At 36.2% G+C, this 24,495-nt stretch overlaps 7 protein-coding genes and 9 pseudogenes across 16 annotated transcripts, besides 4 other annotated features; 5 read left to right on the top strand and 11 right to left on the bottom strand.

The window, feature by feature from the left end:
* Window positions 1-17,393: part of a mobile genetic element that runs on past the window's edge.
* On the bottom strand, window positions 151-735 carry TVAGG3_0024430 (uncharacterized protein; the record flags this gene model as incomplete). The annotated part of the gene is made up of 1 exon (XM_051220245.1): window positions 151-735. The coding sequence occupies one exon, from the start codon at window positions 733-735 to the stop codon at window positions 151-153; it is 585 nt and encodes a 194-aa protein (XP_051105231.1).
* Window positions 758-1,054, bottom strand: TVAGG3_0024420 (uncharacterized protein; the record flags this gene model as incomplete). The annotated part of the gene is made up of 1 exon (XM_051220244.1): window positions 758-1,054. The coding sequence occupies one exon, from the start codon at window positions 1,052-1,054 to the stop codon at window positions 758-760; it is 297 nt and encodes a 98-aa protein (XP_051105230.1).
* On the bottom strand, window positions 1,082-1,467 carry TVAGG3_0024410 (annotated as a pseudogene). Its single transcript has one exon. A coding segment is annotated over exon 1 (386 nt).
* Window positions 1,690-2,102, top strand: TVAGG3_0024400 (annotated as a pseudogene). The gene has a single exon. A coding segment is annotated over exon 1 (413 nt).
* TVAGG3_0024390 (uncharacterized protein) lies at window positions 2,155-2,283 on the top strand (the record flags this gene model as incomplete). The annotated part of the gene is made up of 1 exon (XM_051220243.1): window positions 2,155-2,283. The coding sequence occupies one exon, from the start codon at window positions 2,155-2,157 to the stop codon at window positions 2,281-2,283; it is 129 nt and encodes a 42-aa protein (XP_051105229.1).
* On the bottom strand, window positions 2,312-2,512 carry TVAGG3_0024380 (uncharacterized protein; the record flags this gene model as incomplete). The annotated part of the gene is made up of 1 exon (XM_051220242.1): window positions 2,312-2,512. The coding sequence occupies one exon, from the start codon at window positions 2,510-2,512 to the stop codon at window positions 2,312-2,314; it is 201 nt and encodes a 66-aa protein (XP_051105228.1).
* Window positions 3,342-3,868, top strand: TVAGG3_0024370 (annotated as a pseudogene). The gene has a single exon. A coding segment is annotated over exon 1 (527 nt).
* TVAGG3_0024360 lies at window positions 4,242-4,612 on the bottom strand (annotated as a pseudogene). The gene has a single exon. A coding segment is annotated over exon 1 (371 nt).
* On the bottom strand, window positions 7,679-7,996 carry TVAGG3_0024350 (uncharacterized protein; the record flags this gene model as incomplete). Its single annotated transcript, XM_001277845.1, has 1 exon — window positions 7,679-7,996. The coding sequence occupies one exon, from the start codon at window positions 7,994-7,996 to the stop codon at window positions 7,679-7,681; it is 318 nt and encodes a 105-aa protein (XP_001277846.1).
* On the bottom strand, window positions 8,033-9,266 carry TVAGG3_0024340 (annotated as a pseudogene). The gene has a single exon. A coding segment is annotated over exon 1 (1,234 nt).
* TVAGG3_0024330 (protein of unknown function, DUF4106 family) lies at window positions 11,015-11,338 on the bottom strand (the record flags this gene model as incomplete). Its single annotated transcript, XM_051220241.1, has 1 exon — window positions 11,015-11,338. One exon carries the CDS (start codon window positions 11,336-11,338, stop codon window positions 11,015-11,017), a length of 324 nt encoding a protein of 107 aa, XP_051105227.1.
* On the bottom strand, window positions 12,024-12,622 carry TVAGG3_0024320 (annotated as a pseudogene). The gene has a single exon. A coding segment is annotated over exon 1 (599 nt).
* Window positions 13,275-14,074, bottom strand: TVAGG3_0024310 (annotated as a pseudogene). The gene has a single exon. A coding segment is annotated over exon 1 (800 nt).
* On the bottom strand, window positions 14,728-15,727 carry TVAGG3_0024300 (annotated as a pseudogene). Its single transcript has one exon. A coding segment is annotated over exon 1 (1,000 nt).
* TVAGG3_0024290 lies at window positions 16,322-16,874 on the top strand (annotated as a pseudogene). Its single transcript has one exon. A coding segment is annotated over exon 1 (553 nt).
* On the top strand, window positions 16,988-17,293 carry TVAGG3_0024280 (uncharacterized protein; the record flags this gene model as incomplete). The annotated part of the gene is made up of 1 exon (XM_051220240.1): window positions 16,988-17,293. The coding sequence occupies one exon, from the start codon at window positions 16,988-16,990 to the stop codon at window positions 17,291-17,293; it is 306 nt and encodes a 101-aa protein (XP_051105226.1).
* Window positions 17,303-17,393: a terminal%2Cinverted (terminal inverted repeat of Maverick-3 transposon ID:TVAGG3_0024270).
* Window positions 17,372-19,011: a mobile genetic element.
* A 2,728-nt stretch (window positions 19,012-21,739) lies between these two features.
* Window positions 21,740-24,495: part of a mobile genetic element that runs on past the window's edge.

Below are 24,495 nucleotides of genomic sequence, written 5' to 3'. Positions count from 1 at the left end.
TAACGGTGTTTGTCAGATGAGCTTTCAAATTCAAAATTTGAATTTGAACTGGGCGCTTGTCTGGCAACATTGAAAGGACATCTGCCATTGTGTTCGGCTTCGGTGCTTGTTCGGACATCGAAAAAATGAAGTGGTTTGAGAATGACGGTTTTACTTCAAAAAGCTTGTTATGACGGTTAAGTCATACAACAAGTTTAAAATAATATCTTGTTCTTCTTCTGAACGTTTGTTGTCTCTTCCGATAAAAGTTTCGAACATGAGAACCAAAAAACGTTTTTTGAGATTGCGGAAGAGTTCAGGCAAACGTTCATATTCTGGATATGTTGGGAGCAGTTCAAAACATCTGAGCTGACTTTCGGACAAAATTGGGACAATGTCAGAAAATTCATCTTTGGTCGGACTGCTTGAAGGTAAGTCCCTTACATGTAAGTAGCTCTGGTAAAGTCTTCTCATTTCTGCTAACTTTTGGAGTATAGCTTCGTAGTTTAGAAGTTTTAATTTTAATTGTCTTATTCCACTCTTGACATCTAAACGGTAACTATCCATGAGGTCAAGAGTAGCTTTGGTAGCTTTAAGTGGAGCTATCTCTTCTTTGACTTGTGCAATTTTGGTTGCAATTGTGGTTTGAGCTCCTTCAAGTTCGCCGTCTATGTCGTTCTCAACGCCTTCAACCATAGCTTGCAACTCTTCATCGGTCCATTGAGTTTGGTGTGGGACGAATTTAACTTGCTTCATTCAAAAAATGAAAAAAATATTTTTACTCAAAGCGTGCCATGTATATGGCTATAAGAAACTTACCAGAAGGCTTCTTCTTCACATGAGTCTTTGGCAACTTGAGTGTTGGTGTTGGAGTTCTTGGGGGAGGTGGCTCTGGAATTTCAATTCTCTCTCGAGCGCAACAACAGATGTCAGAATAACATTCCCCACTGTCCTTCTTGCCACCATAAATTGTGTATTGACCGAACTTGCATTTGCAGGAATACCGGTCAATACAAGGTTCACAGTTGAAATAGTTGTACACAAACCTGTTTAGTACGAGTGTGAGTAAAAACATAAAAAAAGTGAAGTTAAAATGAGATGTTTACTGAACTGGCTGAAGAACTGGTTGGATGTCGCCTTCACAGGTTATGTAGAACGGCTGACCCGAGAAGTGAAGGAGAGACTGAATTGCCAATTTCATATGGGGTAGGGGTTCTCCTTGTTTGGTATTTTTATCCAAGGACGTTTGTTTAGGAACTTAACAAGAGCTTCTCTTTTGGCGTCCTTTATGCCATCGTAGGTTGTCCCGTCTGGTATTTGAATTGGAATTCCAGTCGAAGTCTCGAGCTGAAGTGTAGACCTTCCAGAAATACTGGTGAACTTGACCTTGGGCTTCATTACCTTGCGCAAGTAGTCTTTTACGCAGTCGTTAATTTCAATTAGGTAAATTGCCTCGTCAAATCCTTCTAGCATTCCGAGTCCTTCCATCCGACAGGAAAATATTTTCCCGACAACTGGAAAAAATTCCTTCCGACAAAAAAATTTTTCCTTCCGACAGGAAGAACTCTTCCAGTTGTCCGTCCGTAAACCATTCAAATTTTCGAAAATTGAGAACTTTTTGGTCGAAATTCAGAAAAAGTTTTTCCTTCCGACAGAAAAAGTTTTTCCTTCCGACAGGAAAAGTTCTTCCTTCCGACAGGACACAAACGAATGTCCGACGTTCCTCTTCCTGAACGCCTTCCAAAGCCAGAAGAACCGAAAGCTGCAGAACCTAAAGCACCAGCCCCTGCACCTCAGTTCCAGCAAGTCCCTCCACCAAATTACTACCAATTTCCACCTCAAGGTTACTACCAATTTCCACTACAAGGCTTCCCGAACTACCCTCCTCCTCAGCCTATGCCTTACTTCCCCAACCCTTGGATGTTCCAGCAAGCTCCACCCAGCAATTCCAATCTCAATCCCAATCGAAGAGAGACCAAGAGTTCGAAGAAGGTCTGAACCGTTTACGCAAAGAGTACGCTACAGCCCTATGGAAGACGACAGGCTTTCAGTCTCTTCCCTCAAATCGACCGATTCGACTCGTACCACAGATTCGTTCGTGACCGTGAAGACTACCTCAAGCAGTCTGAGAGACTCTTCATCCTACAATCATTTACAGTTGGAGCTCTCAAGAACATGCGCAATTACGAAGGTCAGACACCAGCTGGAGACCGCAAAACAGACGTACTCGCAAGAGCAGTCCAACTGGTCAAGACAAAGACGGAGATAGTTGACTTCATTCTTGCAGCTTGCCCATACAAGTAAAAAAATAAACAATTACGAGTTAAACTTTTTACTCTTTCTTTTCTGAGTTGTTTAGAGCTGGTTTCTCTTGTAGAAACCTTTCGTACTCTTCCATGGTCATGTAATTGCGAATTTGGTACGCAATTCCAGGTTCGTTGTTTTTGAACCTTACGTATGTAACGCTTCCATCCTCCTCAGGGAAGTAAGCTGCTAACATCTGACCAAGTTTTCTCGGTGACTCGGAGCTCATAAAAATGTCACTTTTTAAACGTTAAGTTTTTAGTCTTATTTTACCCTTTGTTACCCTTTGTTTGTCAATGTAGTATTGGAGTGCAATTTCTCCAAATTCTCTGTGTCGGAGTTCTTCAGCATTTTCCAAGGTGTTCCTGGAGAACTCAAAGAAGTTGTCAAGAACATACTGCCATGCTGCTCTTCGGAGTTCGTCGGTATTTTGGAAGTGTTGCACCTTCGAGTCTTCTGACATGAAAAAAATGACACTTTTTCAGCAAAAAATAATGTTTATGTTAGAATGTTAGATCTAACATGTTTTCTAACACGTTTTCTAACATGGTCTAAAACTCTTGAATTTTCATGAATTTTCCCGAAATAAAAAATAAAATTAGTTTTATTTTTTATTTATTTATTTTTTTTATTTTGTATAAAAGACATGATTTCAACAATCGGCACAACAACAATTCAAACAACTACAGCACCAAACTCGCTAGTTATGAATCCAACATCTATGTTAGTAGAGATGAAAAACTTCATTCCTTCTTCATATACTTTCGAAACAAAAATCCAGAAGATAAAGCAAGAACTTTTAACAAGTAATTTAGACTGTAGTGCGAAAGATGAAACAAATGAACAGTATCTTTATGAATGCAGGACATTATTGACCATTTACCCAAATTGCCTGAAATCCAACAACAAAAACTAACCATTCCCGAATTTGACGAAATAGAAGTCAAAGCACTGACTCAGTAGAAATAAAGAAGTTCATACGAAAGGTAAATTATGAATTCCTTGGTTTTCATTGCAACCATAAGGTTATGGACAAAGATTGCGACATGGTATATAAGAACATCTCTGACCTTTACAAACCGAAGAATTTAAGACCTACGACAACTTTGTTTCAATTAGTTGCAAATGTGTATGGCAGATAAGAGATAAAGATAGAAGAGGCAAAGTATGGAAACGAACAATAAGACCCGCTATGTTCGAGATGAAGAAAACCATTGACGCCTTTAGTTGTTTTAGCAGGTAAGGTTTTCAGAATATAACGCAAAAATGAATCCGCAATGTTCAAAATGTAAAGCAGCAATGAGGAAATATAACTACTCCGTCAAAGAGATAGAACGTATGCGAAACGACTATGCAGATTTAAGAAAGAAGCAGAAAAACCAGCAGAAGATAAAATGAACATGTTAGAATTTCTGAACAAAAACTATCCAACTGCTGACGATTTCCTTCTATCTGACGTCAAGAAGAAGTATAAAGAAACTTTCGGTATCGTTAAAACATTCGATGTACTGACAGAAGAAATAGAAGCTACGAATTGTTTAGAGTCATGAACCATCGCAACATATACCATGTAAAACGCTTGTAAATAGTTATGTTAGAAAACGTGTTAGAAAACATGTTAGATCTAACATGCTAACATAAACATTATTTTTACTGAATTCCGTATGAAATTTCATGAGTTTTGTGTGTTTTAGACCATGTTAGAAAAACGTGTTAGAAACATGTTAGATCTAACATTCTAACATAAACATTATTTTTGCTGAAAAATGACCAAATTTCAATGAATTTCCTCATAAGATTGCTATCCTCGAAAAACCGAGAGAAGAGATTCCGTATGAAAACAGTGAAGAACAGCGAGTAGGTAAGAAACCCCAGTCGCCAAAACTCATGAAAATCGTGAAAAATAACAGAGTATTTTGACAACTTTCAAACAAGCAGAGTAAATGAACCATTTATTTTTATTGACTTTTTACAATTTGAACTTTGTTCGCGTAGATATGAATTCTGAAAGAAGTATGAGGGTCTTGTATGACTTTGTACTTCTCCCATAGTTCATGTCTGTCAAACTTACCTGCCATGGACTCTTTCATAAGTTCCATGAATCGTCTTCGGACAATCCAGGGAAGAGTATAATGTCAGTAAGTATTCTTTTAACATCCTTACTTAAACTCTTTGCTGTCTGTACACATATTACGACTGAGATGTTAAAGTGTCTGAGCTTCTTAAGAATTCGACACATATCTTGTTCTCTGTTCTTTAACAAAGGATGAGAAGCAAAGTCATCTAAGATAAGAAGACATCTATGAGGGTATGTCTTCCAATCGTAAGATTGCAATTTCTTCGAAATGTATTCTATCTCTTTCTGTTTGTTTCTGAAGTGTTTCTTCTCTAATATTCTCTGCATTTCCTCATTTGGGTCTTTAAACTTCGAATTTATATACTCATTTATAGCATTATACTTCAAAACTCTTCTTTGGTACTTCTTTATCCAATCTAACAACTCAGTATCCTTTATACATACTAACTTAGACTTCTTTATAATATCTTTGAACGAATTGACGGTTTGGTCAAAGAAAAAACCAGAATTTTCGAAAAAGTGACACCAACTATTAAAGTTATTTTATTACTAGATTTATTTACAAATTATAAGATAATATCATTAACCGAATATATTTTTAATATAAATAAAAAACTTTTTTTTATACAAAAAATTACAATCAATCGATAAATATTATAAAACATTTATTCCAAAAAGATTAAGTAATAGGTGGGATCCTGCATATAATATAATTTTATGTCATAAAGCTTACAAATTTTAGATGGACCACAGTGAGAATGTGAGTGGTTAATTTAAAGGTGGTCTGATAAAGATATCGAAGCTTACTCAACACAGCATGAAGCAGTTTCTAATACACAATCTTACTAGTGGTGTTTCGGTCGCCAGCGCTCTCATAGGGGTGCTGATTTCAAAAACCACTACTTCAAATTATTCAACAATACTCAATGCAGCATGAAGCAGCTACTACTGCTGTATCTTACTGGTAGTGTTTTGGTCGTTGGCTCTTGCACAGTCTCTCAGATTTTCAAATTTTTTTTTTCAACACTATCTTGTTTCGCTCTCAGAAAGCTATCCTACAAAGACATCGAAGCTTACTCAACACAGCATGAAGCAGTTTCTAATACACAATCTTACTAGTGGTGTTTCGGTCGCCAGCGCTCTCATAGGGGTGCTGATTTCAAAAACCACTACTTCAAATTATTCAACAATACTCAATGCAGCATGAAGCAGCTACTACTGCTGTATCTTACTGGTAGTGTTTTGGTCGTTGGCTCTTGCACAGTCTCTCAGATTTTCAAAATTTTTTTTCAACACTATCTTGTTTCGCTCTCAGAAAGCTATCCTACAAAGACATCGAAGCTTACTCAACACAGCATGAAGCAGTTTCTAATACACAATCTTACTAGTGGTGTTTCGGTCGCCAGCGCTCTCATAGGGGTGCTGATTTCAAAAACCACTACTTCAAATTATTCAACAATACTCAATGCAGCATGAAGCAGCTACTACTGCTGTATCTTACTGGTAGTGTTTTGGTCGTTGGCTCTTGCACAGTCTCTCAGATTTTCAAATTTTTTTTTTCAACACTATCTTGTTTCGCTCTCAGAAAGCTATCCTACAAAGACATCGAAGCTTACTCAACACAGCATGAAGCAGTTTCTAATACACAATCTTACTAGTGGTGTTTCGGTCGCCAGCGCTCTCATAGGGGTGCTGATTTCAAAAACCACTACTTCAAATTATTCAACAATACTCAGTGCAGCATGAAGCAGTTTCCAATTCAACAATACTCAACACAGCATGAAGCAGTTTCTAATAAATATATACATATATAAATATATACATATATAAATATATACATATATAAATATATACATATATAAATATATACATATATAAATATACATATATATATAAATATATAAATAACAAAATACAATCAAAAAATAGTGTTTGGGAATTTAAGGTTAAGTGTCACCTTTTCTAGTGTCACTTTTTCGTAAATTCTACCACACTCATCTAACAACTCAGTATCCTTTATACATACTAACTTAGACTTCTTTATAATATCTTTGAACGAATTGACGGTTTGGTCAAATTGACCAGAAGTACTACAAATAACAACTAACTCATAGAATGGGTTCTTCTCATCTAGTTCTTGTTGTTGTGCAGCCATTTTAAGATAAGTGAAAGTCTTACCCGACCCAGGTGGTGCGATTAGACCTGTTATACCATTCTGAGCAAATAAGAACTTTTCATGTATGGGTTTTATCTGAGCATTTTCTAACTTCCTCTTGTTCTTGTTTAAAACATTCTCAAATTTTTTGTCAATGTCAGCAAACTTTTTTTCTAACATATTTTTAGAAAAATTAAAATTTTTATCTTTTTGAAAATGTCTAGCGATTTCGCTATCTATATTCGAGACAAACTTTTCGACAGCAAAACATCTGTCGACCATAAAATCTTACATAGTGTAAACAAGAAAGGTGAATTTGTTCTAAAGTTCTGTTTCTGGGAATATGACAAGAACCATAAAACATTACAAAGAGCAGTCTTAAAATTTGTCAATGACAGACTTGTTGACAGAGATGACGCCGATTGGAAAGATGAAGTCCAACAAAAGTTCTTAGAATGCAAAGAAGGCACATGCGCTGTTCTTGAAGATGAAATAGAAAACAGAATAGAAGAGCTATTAAAGGACAAAGAACTTTTACATAAATATGGTTCTGAGAAATTTGACATAACTCCACCAGAAAAGAAGAAGAAGAGAGAAAAGAAAGAAAAGAAAGAAAAGAAAGTAGAAGAGAAGAAAGAACCTGAACCAGTTCCAGAGAAAAAGAAATTTGACATGTAAAAATAAAATTTTATTTTTAGAACATTTCTGGGTCAATGTCAATGTTCTCTTCCTCTTTAGGAGCAAACACTGGCTTAGACTCTAAAATCTTTTTACCCAATTTACCTTGAACTTCAACTATCTTAGACTCATAATATTCATAGTCGTCTGCTTTCTTTGGTTCATAAGGTATAACAAGTTTGTATGCTTTACCTTCTTTAAGGTTTGAGAACCTTCTGTCAAAATTTTCTTTGACTGCTAACAAACCTTCTATGTCTAAGTCTTCAAATTTCGCACCATTTTTAGTCACAATAGCAAACTTAACTGGTTCGATGTTCCAAACTTTGTCAAATGTAGACTTTTCAAAATGGTAGAAGTAAACATTCAAATAAGCGAATGGGTCTAGTTCTTCTTTAAGTCCTGACATATATTTGTTGACTGAAATATATTTCGTCATCTTTTCTATCGGATAAAAAAATATTTTTTTTAAAATTTACTCAGAAAAATTATTTCTTTCTATATTTGCCATTCCGAACTTCGAAAAGATGTTTTATACTAGCATAGAATTTTTCTCTAGAGCTTGGTCTTATATCGTTTTCATGACAATATTTTCTATATTCTTCATATAAAGCCTTTTTTTCATACATTTCATAAGGACAATCTAACCAGAATAGCGCATATCCATTTTCGTTATCTAGGTCTCTATATGTTTCTTCTGTTTGTGGAATTTCGCTTTCTTCTGTTTGTGGAATTTCGCTTTGTGGCTTAAAAAGATGTGGGCAAGAAGGGTCTGGCGCTATGTAAAAAGTTAATTTTTCTGTCATCTTTTCTATCGGATAAAAAAATACTGTTTTTAAAATTTACTCAGAAAAATTTTTCTTTGTATATACACCATTCTGAACATCTAAAAGACTTTTGACATTTGCCAAGAATGTTCGTTTAGACGCTGTCATATAACCATACTCTTGACAATACTGTTTATACGAATCGTACAATGACCTTTCATCTAAACACTCAAAGTTAGTCTCATCTATAAACAGTTCATATACACTCTTGTTTGCTTCTAACAATGTTTGTCTCTCTTCGGTATGTGGAATTTGTCTTGGATTGAACTTAGAAATATCTAATGTCATGAAATATGAGAACAAGTGGTTGTAAAAGTCAGATGTCAAAGTTTCTGCTAAGTCGTCAAAATATTCTGTATCTTGCATATGAGCTTCTGACGTTCTGACAACTACATATCTTCTGTCAGAACTTTCTAACTTCATCGGAACGGCGTTGTTTGAAACCATGATGAAATTTGCAACATTTTCGCAAACTCTTTGGTCTCTATACTTTCTTTCAACAACTCCAACTTTGTCTGTTATAAGACTCTTCAAAGCATCTGAGTTTAAAACCTTTGTTGTATCTATACTTTGAAGTTCGTTACATACTATAAGTTTCATATTCTCTATTGAAGAGTTAAATTTACCGCAGATGTTTTCTAAGTTTGTCATATTCGGGTTCGAATAGCCCTCTAACAGTTTGCACAAAATATCTGTAAAGAATGTGTTCTTACCTGTTCCTTGTTTTCCAATTATAATGAGAGCAGTTTCATTCTTAGCACTTGGATGTTGTAAGATGTTTGCAAACCAACATAAGATATACTCATAGACTCTTTCGTTTCCATTGCATATAATTTCTTTGACATGGTCTAACCAAGCTTCTATAATATTTTCTTTCCATTCTACTTGTTCATATTTATATCCAGTGAAGATAGAATAGAAGTTTGGAGAAGGTGTATAGAACTTTATACCTCGAACTGAAAAATCTTCTAACTTTGACAATAAGATATCCAAGCATCTAACATCTTCATGCCAACTTGTACAACTTTATTTTCTTAAGTTTCTGTCTACATTCTTGTTCTGAAACTATTGTTGCTTTAGGTTTGTTAAAGACTACATCCCATTCTTTCATGACATAACATTCTGGGGCAGAGTCAACATAAATGACTAAACGTTTCAAATTCTCGACTGCTTTGTTATAGTCTCGAAATGGACACATATTTCTGAATGCTTGGAAGTCATAAAAATCTGAAACATCTATTCTGTACATTTTTATAAAAATAAAAAAATATTTTTTTTTATTCTTGACTTTGTTGTTCCATTTGTTGCATTTGTTGTTCTTGAGCTATTTGTTGTTGAAGTTGTTCTTGTAATACAATACTTTCACCAGTTGCATCTTCCAATTCGAAACTTTCTGCCGTCATTGACAAATACATAGGACATAAAAGTTTTACAGGAACAAAGTTTGCGTCGACTAAGGTTAAGTTTATGTTTGCTAAAGTGTTTGAGTTTACTAAAGCTGAAAACTCTGCATTCGAATGAACAATAGGCAAACCAGCAGAGAATGTGTTGTTTATACGCATGAGTATCTTTTGGTCATAGTAGTTTCTGTCGACATTCGAATAGCACTTTGAACCTAAGTTTGAAACAATATATAAAATAGGTGTACTTAAAGTCAATGGAACAGACATTCCTTGTATGACACCTTTTCCTGTTATAGGAAACTGTTGGTAGTAAAAACCAGATATAAGTTTTGTATTATAGCTCATATCGTTTATACTAAACTCAGTCGGACATCCAAACATAATGAAACCTGCTCTAGTTGCAGCACATGTTACATCCGTCCTTAAAGTATTAAATAAGTCAACAAAACCTGTTGGTGGTATATCTGAGTAAGTATCTTCAAAGGAGTATTTTTTACCATTCACAACAATAAAATCTTCTGGTGTCAAAAGAGCAAAACAGGCTTTAGTCGTCATCGTGTTTAAGGTCAGTTTACAATATCGTCCTTGAGGACTTTGTAAGTTTGTTGTTATAGAATTATATGACTCAGGGTTTTTAGTCGTAATAGTATAAACCATTATGTCTTCTTTGCCATTTACTTAGCAAATAAATTTTAATGAAATGTTTGTGGTCGTCAAATATTTTATGACGTCTGGGAAACTATACTTTAAGTTCAACGTTTCACCTCCTTTCATAACGTATATCTTGTCAATGACATTATATGAAACACCACAGCAACTAATGTCGGGTTCTATTTCTTTGATGTTTATATCGTCTGCCTCTGTCAAAAGTTTCAATAGTTCTTTCAAGACTTCATGAGGTGCAATGAACATATGAGTTCACTTTTACAGGTGTTTGTTCGACAAGTTTAACATTATACTTAAAGCTTGACAAATCTTCTCCTGAGTTTGAAGTTTGTCTTTCAGTTGTTGGTAGTCGTTTCGAATATCTGCAACAGAACTTAAGTCTCTGCTAACTTCAGGATATGTTGGTTGTTCTTTTACAGGAACAATTGTTATACCATCTTCGTCTTCGTATGGTTTCCCCACTTCAACATCTCTGTCTTTGACATTGACAACAACACTTTGACTGTTTGTTTGAGTTGGTGAATTTAACTTCACATCTGCCACCGCCATTAAACCTTTTGAAACACTCACGCTTCTATTTTTCGGAAATGACATTTTACTTAGAATAAAAATATGGACGCATTCGAGTATCTCTTCGAATTGAAGCAGAACAAAGTTTACACACACAAACAATACAAATACATTGACAGAATAGTTCTTTATACAAACAATGGTAAAATGTTATAGAATAGCAGTCTTTTGCTGAACCAAAAATATTTTCATAAAGCAAAGAAAGTTGGTATAACTGAAATGGTGAAAGTTCTTGAAGCAGACAAAAATATAACTTCAAAACTTACAGATATTTCTAAAGGTAAGTTTATCTTACAATATTATGTCAAAACTGGCGTACTGTCAATATTTGACGGAGAGAAGTCAGTTCAAGAACAACTTACTGACCTGCTGCCAAAATCTGCTCGATGGAAGCTGTCGTTATGCCAATCTGAGGAGCCCCAGCAGGTTTCATCGAACGAATCTTCAAAAGAGCATCTTCCGTGAAAAGTGCTATTGGTTTTGTAAACTTCTTTGCTCTCAATTCATCTGGACCGTCTCTGTCACCAGTATATTGTATTTGTACAGTACCAACAGTTGAAATACCACCCATAAAGTCTTCTGAGTCAGCAAATGGAATGCCAAGCCAAAAGTTTGAACGGTCTCCATTTGTATATTGAGTTTTTTGACCTCCTGTATGAGTCCATACTTTCACATATGGCATAATAGAACTTTGCATTTCAGGGTTAATGGTTGTTGTGAAGTTGTTGTTAAAGTTCATAGCATCTAATGTCAAGTTGTATGACCTCATATCCTCAACTGTAGAATATTCTTCTCTTGGATAATATTTGCCATCTATGTTTATATGGTATTTAATACCAGGGTTGTAGAAACAAGAATAGTCATTTATAGTTCGTCTGAACAGTACAAACATAGTATCTGCATGTTTCATTGCAGTTGTTAAAGCAATATCTGTTCTTGCACCTGGGTCAGCACTTTGGTTTCCAACTTCACCTGCAAAGTCTTTGACAGATATTTGGTGTATAGGGAACATAAGTGGAACTGCAATATATTTGGCAGCTAAAGCATTTGAAATATCTGGGTCCAACATATAGACTGCAAGTCTGCTTTCTATTCTCTTGCATTCAAATTTTTCGCATGTGAACTTAACTGGGTCCCAAGCATCTCCAGCAGCATTGAAATAATAGTTTACTTCAGTGTTGAGGTTTGAGAAACCAAAGTCTAAGTCAACTTTGTCTTTGCAAAATTCGGCGAATGACGTTTTATTTGTTCCCTTTACGTCTGTAAGAGTGAATGGGTCTTGTGTTGGTGCAATGACTAAGTTATTTTTGCTTGGAGTAAGTTCGATAGAAATTTTTCCTGCCCAGTTTGGCAAGTATCTTAAAAACCTGAAGATGAGGAAAGATGACAAAGGAACTCTAAGTTTCAGTTTTACTTTAGTGGCAGCAGTTCCATCTGAACCAGAAAGGTTAACATAAACTCCTGGAACGTTAGGGTCAAGTCTTCTTATTTTCTCAATAGTTGCATACTGGTCTGTTTGTTCTCTAGCTTGTGGTTGTACTGAGTTTCTCAAAGCGAACCATTCATAGTTTGCCCATGTTACTGTTTGAACTAAATCAGAGTTAGAATATATCTTATATCCCATGAAAACTTCTGGAGCATATTGGTATCCGACATAGAAAATTCCATTGCAACCTTTCTTGTCAGACAACTTGGCAGAAGGTTTTATTTCAATGTCTTGTTCCACGTATAAGAAAGAGTTGTCAATAGAAATTATATGAAACCTGTCGCAAGCAATATCTACTGTTGTTGAAGAACCTTCTCCAAACTCACCTACGTTTCCATAAGAAACAGCAGTTGTATATTCGTAAGTTCCAGGAACTATTTCTGACCTTCTAATGGCATTGTCGCATTCGTTATACCATTCGGAAACATTTCCATTCATGGCATCCAAAACTGTTGGCGTTATATTCTGAGCGGCGTACATTTCATATGGGTAAAAATATAGAATAGTTGGATTTATATGCATAATAGAACCCACGTGGACCAAGCTTTACTTTCTTCCTGACTGAGTTTTTAACTCTTCTTTTTCCTTCATTGCCCTCTGCTTGAAGTTGTTGCATCTTTGCATTATGTTCATCTAGTATGTTGCAAATTTCCCATGTCCTTTTTGCCTTTTGGCTCTGGTCGCCCATCTCAGGTAACCTATATCCTAGAAAGAGTTTGTCATAGTCTGTATTTGAGTCTTCGCGTATTGTTTGCATGACTCTTTCCTGAGTTTCCGGTTCAAGCTCTTCAAACAGTGCCTGTCCATATGGAATATGCTCGTTTCCAAATATATGTTTTTGTAGCCATTCTGGTTTTCTTTCCATGTTACCAACTATATCTTTTGTGAATGGGAAAGCTTTTACCCAATCTTTCAGTCTTGCGTCGTTTATTTCTGTAGTTGGTTTTATTTTGTCAAGGAACATGTTTTTCAATACTAACATTTCATTTGGTACTGTCCATTTGAGTTTTCTTAAATATTCATCCCTTCTCGGTTCATTGTCTGCAAAGTAAGTTTTTATGACATTTTGTAAACTTTCATTTGCAAGGTCATGTACAATAGGTTCTCTTCCTTCTCTGTCCATAACTTTCTTTCTAAACTCTTCACCAAATATACCATCTTTATGGTTCTGTGTAGTTCTTTGAGATAAATGTTCTAGAACGTCAGGTGTTATATTTCCATCAGCCATGTTCATTTCATACTGGTCCAAAATATCTGCATGTTTCATATCTTTCAATGGCATTAAAGCCGCGCTTAAAATACCAGCTATATCTCGTTCACCATTGACTTCCATTGCGTCTACAACTTCTTGGAATTGTGGTTGTAAGTTTATGAACCACCTATCCGGATTAGCTTTATGACCCCATCTCATTGTAGTTCCATCGTCTGCAGAAACAAAAGTAGGTTTGTTTCCATCTTGGTTAGGTTCTGAATGAACTTTAAACAATGTTTCATTTCTATATGTTTTCTTGAAATTTAACCTTTTATTTTCACCGAGTTCATCCGAAGATTGAACGTTAAATGCTCGTAAGTAAAAAGGGTTGTTGTATTTGTGTACATTTTTTTTCAGTTCTTCCATTCTATGCTGAATATTTTCATCTGGTGTGGAGTCTTTTGTATGTCGGCAAACATTTTTCGATATTCTTCTACTATGTCAGCCGAATTTTTTTTAGACTCTTGGAAATATTCCATATTCTCCGCATACTCTTGTTGAGGGTCAAGATTTTTCGGCTGTTCCAAATCTTCATCTAGTTCTGTGAAGTTAGTTTCCAAAGGAAGGACTTGTTCGTTTCCTTCAGGCTCTTCTAGCTGTTGTTGCTGAACTATTTCTTCCATGTCTGGTTGTATCTGAACTTCTTCCTGTGGAGTTTCTTGTACCTCATCTGCTGGCATTTCATATATTCCGAGACCGTTTTCAACAATTTCCCTATCTACGTCATCCGCATTCATAAGCTTTTGTTCTTTCGTTCCGTCTCTATTTTTTACGCGTTTCATGACGAAAGTTGAATTGTCATTTAGCTCTGACATCAAATATCTCGGAGTAAATTCATCCATGTCATTTGGATGATATGCTATTAAATCATATCCCTTAGCGAGCTTGTATTTTCCAGGTTTGAGATTATATCCGTTTTGGTGCTGAGCCATAAAGCTAAATAGGTTCGGGTCAGTATTTCCATCCTTGAACTTTCCAATAGCTTCTTTATATCTGTCACTAAAGTCAACAGTATCTGGGAAACCACACTCTTCTTTAAGCATTTTTAAGAATTCTTGGTTTCCTTGTTCTCTACTTCTTTTATGTCCTTGCTCTGTTTGTGGTTGTTGTTGTGCAGGGTTTTGAACTGTTGGTTGCTGTGCTGGTTGTTGTGTTGGTTGTTGTGCTGGTTGTGGAGGTGGTTGTTGTGCTGGTTGTTGTGCATGCCTGTGTCTGTGTCCATGTGACGATGTAAATGTTTTAGGTAGTCCTGGTGCAGGTGCTTCTCTTGGAGGGTTTGGTGGTATATAAGTTCCACCAGCTGGCACATATGTTCCATCTGCAGCGTAATGTCCTACCTGACTTTTCGTTTTTAAGAAAGCATTTACTAGGTCTGTTTTGGTCTGTTGTAACTCTTTTTCTTGACTTTTCACAACAGTTGCTCTAACGGCGTCATAGGCACTTTGAACTGCCTGTCTCGTTGCTGCATCTGTTATTTTCGTCATATTTTGTGCTACTTCTTTTAACTCTTTGTCGAAACCTTCAGACTTCAGTTTCTTTCCAGATGAGAAGTCGTTCACTTGTTTCACCTTACTATGAAGAGCTTCGAAAGCGTTCTTAAAGTCAGCATTTGTTAAAGCTTCATTTGAACTATCTTCATCCGCTTGTATTTTTGTCCTTATTGACCCTATGAGTTGGGCTGCTTTAGCGTTGGCTTGGGCATCTAACCAGTCATTGTTAGCTTTTATATATTCTGCGCTTTTCATTGCCTTTTGCATAGCCGCGTCGTTATTTTTACTTTCTTGTGCTAAGTTTTCATACTGTACGGTTTGGTTTTGCAACTGTAAAAGTTTTTCTGCCTTTACATTTGCTTCAACTTCTTTTTTATACTCATCGCTATCCATATATGTCTTCAGGGCTTTTTGTTTTATCTCTTCATCTTTCAGTATTTTATATTGAGTAGTATGGTTTTTCAAATTTATGACATCTTGTTCCATTTTTGCTACTTCTGCTGCTTTTTCTGACACTTTTTTTGCATATTCCTCTGTACTTAGTTCTTTCAGTTGTTCTTCTTTCTTCTTTTTCTCTACGTTTAACTCATTGAGTTTCTTTGTGTGTCTGTCATATTCTAGTTTCTTTTCGTTTTCACTTATTTGCTTCTGTATGTCTATGTTTGACTTTTTGACATCTGTTATTTGATTTTTGAGTGAACTCAAATTCATTTGACTTTGAGGGTTATAAGCTGTTCCGTCTGCAGCTCCACCATAGCCTGCCATTTTCGCTAAAAGTGCCGCTCTTAAACCTCCACTCTGTGCACCAATAACTCGGTTTAAAAGCATAGGGTTGCTTGACATTTGTTGCAACATAGTGGGGTCATTCATAATTTGTTGTTGCAACTGTTGTTGTGGTGTCAGTTTTACTATTGGATGTTTCAATGCTCTCTTCCTCTTACGTATATTCTTACGTAGCTTACGTGGCATTTTAAGTGAAGTTAAAAAGCGGTTTTTGACAGATGTTTATATGACACTTTTTGTTCAGCACAAAAAACTACTCGTCAAAGTGTTGTCAGTTTTGTAAAATAACCGTCCTATCTCATTCTATAAGGAAAAAGGCTTCTCAAAGTATACTTCCTTGGAACGCCTGTAACTTTTCCTGTAGCGACGATAGACCCTTACTTGTCCGGACAAAGTTATACTATTTTGAGTGCTCTACAAAAAAGTCAACAGCGACGACTCTCAAAAACCGTTGTGTAAAAAGTTTTACCGTTGGACAAAAAAGTATATATAGAAAACAAAAAACGTTTATAGTTCATTCAATATTTGAGATGGAACGGTTTTCCAACGGTAACTATTAAATAAAATAAAAAAATAGAGGGGGTCTCCGTTGACGAAAACGGTTCATCTCAAACTTTTCTATGAGTGGTCCGAAAAAACAGTTCATTTTTCATAATGTACGCGTCTCGAACAGTGAAGCCCAATTCAATAGAATACTATCTCGAAAAACAAGAAGCTGACACTGCTATTCAGTCTTTAATACAGAACCAAGCTCAGGAGAACTCAAAAGACTCCCAATTCAAATCGACATCCAATTCGAAGCAATTAAAACTTGACTCGAATGTTTTAAAACCACAGCCCGCACGAACAAATACAGCTCTAAGAATAGACCAAAGAATACCGAACAAAGAGTTGAGGTCAAGATTGAAATTACAATCGGATGAGTATTTTTCCCTTAACAACCAGGGAAATACTCCATATAACCGTATCTACACAAATACCGTTAAAGAAACAATAACGGCATACACAAAACTCTGTCAATTGGTCCCCAACCAGGACCAATTGACGGACATTATATGTTCCTACCTTCCCATATTTGCTGAGTGTGTGGAAGGTAGGACATTGTTACAAGCTTGCTTACGTATGCCACCAAATCTCCGTCAACAATTTGCTCAAATTGTACATGAATTTAAAGCTTTTAACAACGGATACGATGAAGATGAAGTAGCAGATGAATTTGGGGAAGAAAAAACATTTTTCCCCTCATATACTACGCCTGCAACAGTATTTCCTACTAATGAATTTCACAACTATTGTGTCGTTCATTTAATTGTTGTGGATATGCCCACAGGTGAAGACATTCTCAGTGGTGACTTCATCGAAGTCTGTATCAATACAGAATTGGGAGAAGATGAGTTGCACAAATTCTCCTACGTCGAACATATATTCAAACCAGCACACCAACTCTTTATCGAAACTGAAATAACACTCACACAAAATATGTCCATCTCATTTAAATCCAAATCAGGACGTCCATACAGAATTTGGATGAACTACGTCCTCCTCCACTACGCCGACGATGACGAAGAAGAGGAAGAAGAGGAGGAGGAAGAAGAAGAGTCCTCCGAATTCACACCAGAAGACTAACAATTTTCCGAATAAAAACTTCATTTATACTAAACATCTTCGGGGCTAGAGGGGCACGAGCCTGGAAGCCCCACTACCTTTTTTTTTTTTTTTTTTTTTTCAATATTTATATAAATACTCTTTATAATATATTTTACTATAAAATTATACCTCAAATTCAAATATTTAAAATATTATTTACATAATTATCTCAAAATTATATTTTTATATATTATTTTTCATATGTATAAATCATATAATCTATATCTATGCAAATCTCATCTAAAATTTTTTGAAACAAACCGCTACCATTTTATAATGGTCCATCTTAAATTCATCATAAATTCTGGTACATGTTAGTACCAGAGTCTTCAAATCTCAAACACTCTGGTACCAACATGTACCAGACGCGAGTTTCCAATGCCCTCGTACGATTTTCTATTAAGATCTTCTTGAATGAGAAGGTCTTCATAGAAACTCGTACGAGGGCTTCTCTTTTAAATACTCTGGTACCTGCTGGTATCGGAGTCGACTTTACAGCCCTTTCCCCAATTTTGAAGCTGGGGAAAGTTTTCAAGCAATGAAAGGGAAGCTCTCGCTATGAGGTGAAAATCTAGAATTTTTACCTCATAGCGAGTAATCCTTTGTTAATTGCTTGAAAACTTTCTTCAAATTATCAAAATTTCGAGGAAAGTTTCCTTGCTTCAAAGTAGAGATGGAGCCCTTTGAGCCACTGCATATAGGTCAGTGACTCAAAATACTCCATCTCTACTAGAAATCGCCAAAATTTGGGTCGCAATCTTTGAAATGCGACGCAAGTTTTGGCAATTTCGCGAGGGACTTGCTCCATTTGGTGCATAGATTCACACTCTATGCACCAGATGGAACAATTCTTTCGCTGACAGCGGGAAACTTTGTCTGAATGGTTTAACATTCAGACAAAGTTTCCCGCTGTCAGAGAGGGAATGGAAGGGTAAGAGGTATATATTCATAATGTATACCTCTTACTCTTCCATTCCCTCAAGAAAGTTCAAAAACTTGGGTGCAATCAGTTCTGATTGCACCCAAGTTTTTGAACTTTGTATAAGGAATTGTTGGCTATGATGTACTGATCATGAATCAGTACATCATAGCCAACAATTCCTTCGCAAACAGTGGGAAACTTTGTCTGAATAGTTTAACATTCAGACAAAATTCCCCGCTGTCAGGGAGGGAATTAGAGGGTGTGAGATATATAGATAGACTATAAATCTCTCACCCTTTAATTCCCTCAAGAAAGTTCAAAAACTTGGGTGCAATCAGAACTGATTGCACCCAAGTTTTTGAATTTTGTATAAGGAATTGTTGGCTATGATGTGGATAGCCGCTGCCAGACCAAATGAATTAACCGTTGTGAATAACGTTTCTGAATCTTTATTTAAAAAGATAAAATATCACGATTTTGGCTGCGTTAAAAATCAAAGAATTGATGTTTTTGTCAAAAATCTTTTAGAAGAAGTTGCACCCAATTACTTTTATCGTATTAAAAACGATTTACTTCAAACAGGTTTTATTCCTTCAATTAGAATTCGCGAGCCTCGATTGACAGATTATAAAACAAAATTGAAAAGAGAAGTTCAATCACGTTTATACTAAGTATTAAATTTTGTTCAGAATCAAGAAGCCAATTTGAATCCATTAAGATTTTTATTGGAAAATGCTGAAGAAAAACTTTCTCAAATAAATGAGAAGATACAAAAAAAAAAAAAAAAAAGGTAGTGGGGCCTCCAGGCACTTCGTGCCCTCTAGCCCCGAAGATGTTTAGTATAAATGAAGTATAAAATGAAGTTTTTTGGGGGTATAGGGGGCTTCCCAGGGGCTGCGCCCCTTCTAGCCCATAAAAATTTTTGAGAGTCGTCGTCGTTGACTTTTTTGGTAGAGCACTCAAAATAGTAGAACTTTGTCCGGACAAGTAAGGGTCTATCGTCGCTACAGGAAAAGTTACGGGCGTTCCAAGGAAGTATACTTTGAGAGACTCTTTAGAAACTTTAGACGTTTTACATAACCATCCATGCTTTTACTTTACATCCGATAAAAGTGGTTTGGAAACCGTTATGAGATGGTTAGAGGACATACATGACTATGAGTTTAGATATGACAAGATAGAATATGAGAGAGGTCCTATAAACCGGAGAAAGTGTCATATAAACATCTGTCGAAAACCGCTTTTTAACTTCACTTAAAATGCCACGTAAGCTACGTAAGAATATACGTAAGAGGAAGAGAGCATTGAAACATCCAATAGTAAAACTGACACCACAACAACAGTTGCAACAACAAATGATGAATGACCCCACTATGTTGCAACAAATGTCAAGCAACCCTATGCTTTTAAACCGAGTTTTTGGTGCACAGAGTGGAGGTTTAAGAGCGGCACTTTTAGCGAAAATGGCAGGCTATGGTGGAGCCGCAGACGGAACAGCCTATAACCCTCAAAGTCAAATGAATTTGAGTTCACTCAAAAATCAAATAGCAGATGTCAAAAAGTCAAACATAGACATACAGAAACAAATAGGTGAAAACGAAAAGAAACTAGAATATGACAGACACACAAAGAAACTCAATGAGTTAAACGTAGAGAAAAAGAAGAAAGAAGAACAACTGAAAGAACTAAGTACAGAGGAATATGCAAAAAAGTGTCAGAAAAAGCAGCAGAAGTAGCAAAAATGGAACAAGATGTTGTAAATTTGAAAAACCATACTACTCAATATAAAGTACTGAAAGATGAAGAGATAAAACAAAAAGCCATGAAGACATATATGGATAGCGATGAGTATAAAAAAGAAGTTGAAGCAAATGTAAAGGCAGAAAAACTTTTACAGTTGCAAAACCAAACCGTACAGTATGAAAACTTAGCACAAGAAAGTAAAAATAACGACGCAGCCATGCAAAAGGCAATGAAAAGCGCAGAATATATAAAAGCTAACAATGACTGGTTAGATGCCCAAGCCAACGCTAAAGCAGCCCAACTCATAGGGTCAATAAGGACAAAAATACAAGCGGATGAAGATAGTTCAAATGAAGCTTTAACAAATGCTGACTTTAAGAACGCTTTCGAAGCTCTTCATAGTAAGGTGAAACAAGTGAACGACTTCTCATCTGGAAAGAAACTGAAGTCTGAAGGTTTCGACAAAGAGTTAAAAGAAGTAGCACAAAATATGACGAAAATAACAGATGCAGCAACGAGACAGGCAGTTCAAAGTGCCTATGACGCCGTTAGAGCAACTGTTGTGAAAAGTCAAGAAAAAGAGTTACAACAGACCAAAACAGACCTAGTAAATGCTTTCTTAAAAACGAAAAGTCAGGTAGGACACTATGCTGCAGATGGAACATATGTGCCAGCTGGTGGAACTTATATACCACCAAACCCTCCAAGAGAAGCACCTGCACCAGGACTACCTAAAACATTTACATCGTCACATGGACACAGACACAGGCATGCACCAAAACCAACACAACAACAACAACCAGCACAACAACCAAAACCAACAGTTCAAAACCCTGCACAACAACCAACAGTTCAAAACCCTGCACAACAACAACCACAAACAGAGCAAGGACATAAAAAAGTAGAGAAAAGGAAACCAAGATTTCTTAAAAATGCTTAAAGAAGACTATGGTTACCCAGCTACTCTTGACTTTAGTGACAGATATAAAGAAGCTATTAGAAAGTTCAAGGAAGGAAATACTGACCCGAACCTATTTAGCTTTATGGCTCAGCACCAAATGGGATATAATTTCAAACCTGGAAAATACAAGCTCGCTAAGGGATATGATTTAATAGCATATCATCCAAATGACATGAATGAATTTACTCCGAGATATTTGGTGTCAGAGCTAAATGATAATTCAACTCTCTTCATGAAACGCGTAAAAAATAGAGACGTAACGAAAGAAGAAAGGTTTATGAGTCCGAATGACTTAGATAGGGAACTTGTTAAAAACGGTCTCGGAATATATGAAATGCCAGCAGATGAGGTACAAGAAACTCAACAGGAAGAAGTTCAGATACAACCAGACATGGAAGAAATAGTTCAGCAACAACAGCTAGAAGAGCCTGAAGGAAACGAACAAGTCCCTCCTTTGGAAACTAACTTCACAGAACTAGATGAAGATTTGGAACAGCCGAAAAATCTTGACCCTCAACAAGTGTATGCGGAGAATATGGAATCTTTCCAAGAGTCTAAGAAAAATTCGGCTGACATAGTAGAAGAATATCGAAAAATGTTTGCCGACATACAAAAGACTCCAACACCAGATGAAAATATTCAGCATAGAATGGAAGTACTGAAAGAAAATGTACGCAAATACAATAACCCTTTTTACTTACGACCATATAACGTTCAATCTTTGGCTGAACTCGGTGAAAATAAAAGGTTAAATTTCAACAAAACATATAGAAATGAAACATTGTTTAAAGTTCATTCAGAACCTAACCAATATGGAAACAAACCTACTTTTGTTTCTGCAGACTATGGAACTACAATGAGATGGGGTCATAAAGCTAATCCGGATAGGTGGTTCATAAACTTACAACCTCAATTCCAAGAAGTTGTAGACGCAATGGAAGTGAATGGTGAACCAGATTTAGCTGGTATTTTCAGCGCGGCTTTAATGCCATTGAAAGATATGAAAGATGCAGATATTTTGGACCAGTATGAAATGAACATGGCTGATGGAAATATAACACCTGACGTTCTAGAACATTTATCTCAAAGAACTACACAGAACCATAAAGATGGTATATTTGGTGAAGAGTTTAGAAAGAAAGTTAGGGAGACAGAAGGAAGAGAACCTATTGTACATGACCTTGCAAACGAAAGTTTACAAAATGTCATAAAAACTTACTTTGCAGACAATGAACCGAGAAGGGATGAATATTTAAGAAAACTCAAATGGACAGTACCAAATGAAATGTTAGTATTGAAAAACATGTTCCTTGACAAAATAAAACCAACTACAGAAATAAATGACGCAAGACTGAAACATTGGGTAAAAGCTTTTCCATTCACAAAAGATATAATTGGTAACATGGAAAGAAAACCAGAATGGCTACAAAAACATATATTGGAAACGAGCTTATTCCATATGGACAAGCTCTGTTTGAAGAGCTTGAACCGGAAACTCAGGAAAGAGTCATGCAAACAATACGCGAAGACTCAAATACAAACTATGACAAAATCTTTCTAGGATATAGGTTACCTGAGATGGGCGACCAGAGCCCAAAGGCAAAAAGGACATGGGAAATTTACAACATACTAGGTGAACATGAGGCAAAGATGCAAACAACTTGAAGCAGAGGGCAAGTTACCAAAAGCGACACCAAAGAAGAAGAGAAGAGTAGAACAAAGTGAAAGTAGTGAAGAAGTAAACTTCATCTAGTGAAAGTAGTGGCAATGAAGGAAAAAGAAGAGTTAAAAAACTCAGCCAGGAAGAAAGTAAAGCTTGGTCCACGTGGGTTCTATTATGACACATAAATCCAACTATTCTATATTTTTACCCATATGAAATGTACGCCGCTCAGAAATAACGCCAACAGTTTTGGATGCCATGAACGGAAATGTTTCCGAATGGTATACCGAATGCGACAATGCCATTAGAAGGTCAGAAATAGTTCCTGGAACTTACGAATATACAACTGCTGTTTCTTATGGAAACGTAGGTGCGTTTGGAGAAGGTTCTTCAACAACAGTAGATATTGCTTGCGACAGGTTTCATATTATTTCTATTGACAACTCTTTCTTATACGTGGAACAAGACATTGAAATAAAACCTTCTGCCAAGTTGTCTGACAAAAAGGTTGCAATGGAATTTTCTATGTCGGATACCAATATGCTCCAGAAGTTTTCATGGGATATAAGATATATTCTAACTCTGACTTAGTTCAAACAGTAACATGGGCAAACTATGAATGGTTCGCTTTGAGAAACTCAGTACAACCACAAGCTAGAGAACAAACAGACCAGTATGCAACTATTGAGAAAATAAGAAGACTTGACCCTAACGTTCCAGGAGTTTATGTTAACCTTTCTGGTTCAGATGGAACGCTGCCACTAAAGTAAAACTGAAACTTAGAGTTCCTTTGTCATCTTTCCTCATCTTCAGGTTTTTAAGATACTTGCCAAACTGGGCAGGAAAAAATTTCTATCGAACTTACTCCAAGCAAAAATAACTTAGTCATTGCACCAACACAAGACCCATTCACTATTACAGACGTAGAGGGAACAAATAAACGTCATTCGCCGACTTTTGCAAAGACAAAGTGACTTAGACTTTGGTTTCTCAAACCTCAACACTGAAGTAAACTATTATTTCAATGCTGCTGGAACTGCTTGGGACCAGTTAAGTTCACATGCGAAAAATTTGAATGCAAGAGAATAGAAAGCAGACTTGCAGTCTATATGTTGGACCCAGATATTTTCAAATTTTAGCTGCCAATATATATGCAGTTCCACTTATGTCCCTATACACCCAAATATCTGTCAAAGACTTTGCAGGTGAAGTTGGAAACCAAAGTGCTGACCCAGGTGCAAGAACAGATATTGCTTTAACAACTGCAATGAAACATGCAGATACTATGTTTTACTGTTCAGACGAACTATAAATGACTATTCTTGTTTCTACAACCCGGTATTAAATATCATATAAACATAGATGGCAAATATTATCCAAGAGAAGAATATTCTACAGTTAAGGATATGAGGTCATACAACTTGACATTAGATGCTATGAACTTTAACAACAACTTCACAACAACCATTAACCCTGAAATGCAAAAGTTCTATTATCTGCCATATGTGAAAGTATGGACTCATACGGGAGGTCAAAAAACTCAATATACAAATGGAGACCGTTCACAAACTCTTTGGCTTGGCATTCCATTTGCTGACTCAGAAGACTTTAGGGTGTATTTTCAACTGTTGGTACTGTACAAATACAATATACTGGTGACAGAGACGGTCCAGATGAATTGGAAAGCAAAGAAGTTTACAAAACCAATAGCACTTTTCACGGAAGATGCTCTTTTGAAGATTCGTTCGATGAAACCTGCTGGGCTCCTCAGATTGGCATAACGACAGCTTCCATCGAGCAGATTTTGGCAGCAGGTCAGTAAGTTTCTTGAACTGACTTCTCTCCGTCAAATATTGACAGTACGCCAGTTTTGACATAATATTTAAGATAAA

This window comes from Trichomonas vaginalis, chromosome IV (genome assembly GCF_026262505.1).
Source record: "Trichomonas vaginalis G3 chromosome IV, whole genome shotgun sequence".
Classification (NCBI taxonomy): Eukaryota; Parabasalia; order Trichomonadida; family Trichomonadidae; genus Trichomonas; species Trichomonas vaginalis.
Note: the sequence above shows the minus strand (reverse complement) of the source record. Positions and strands in the feature narration are given on the sequence as shown.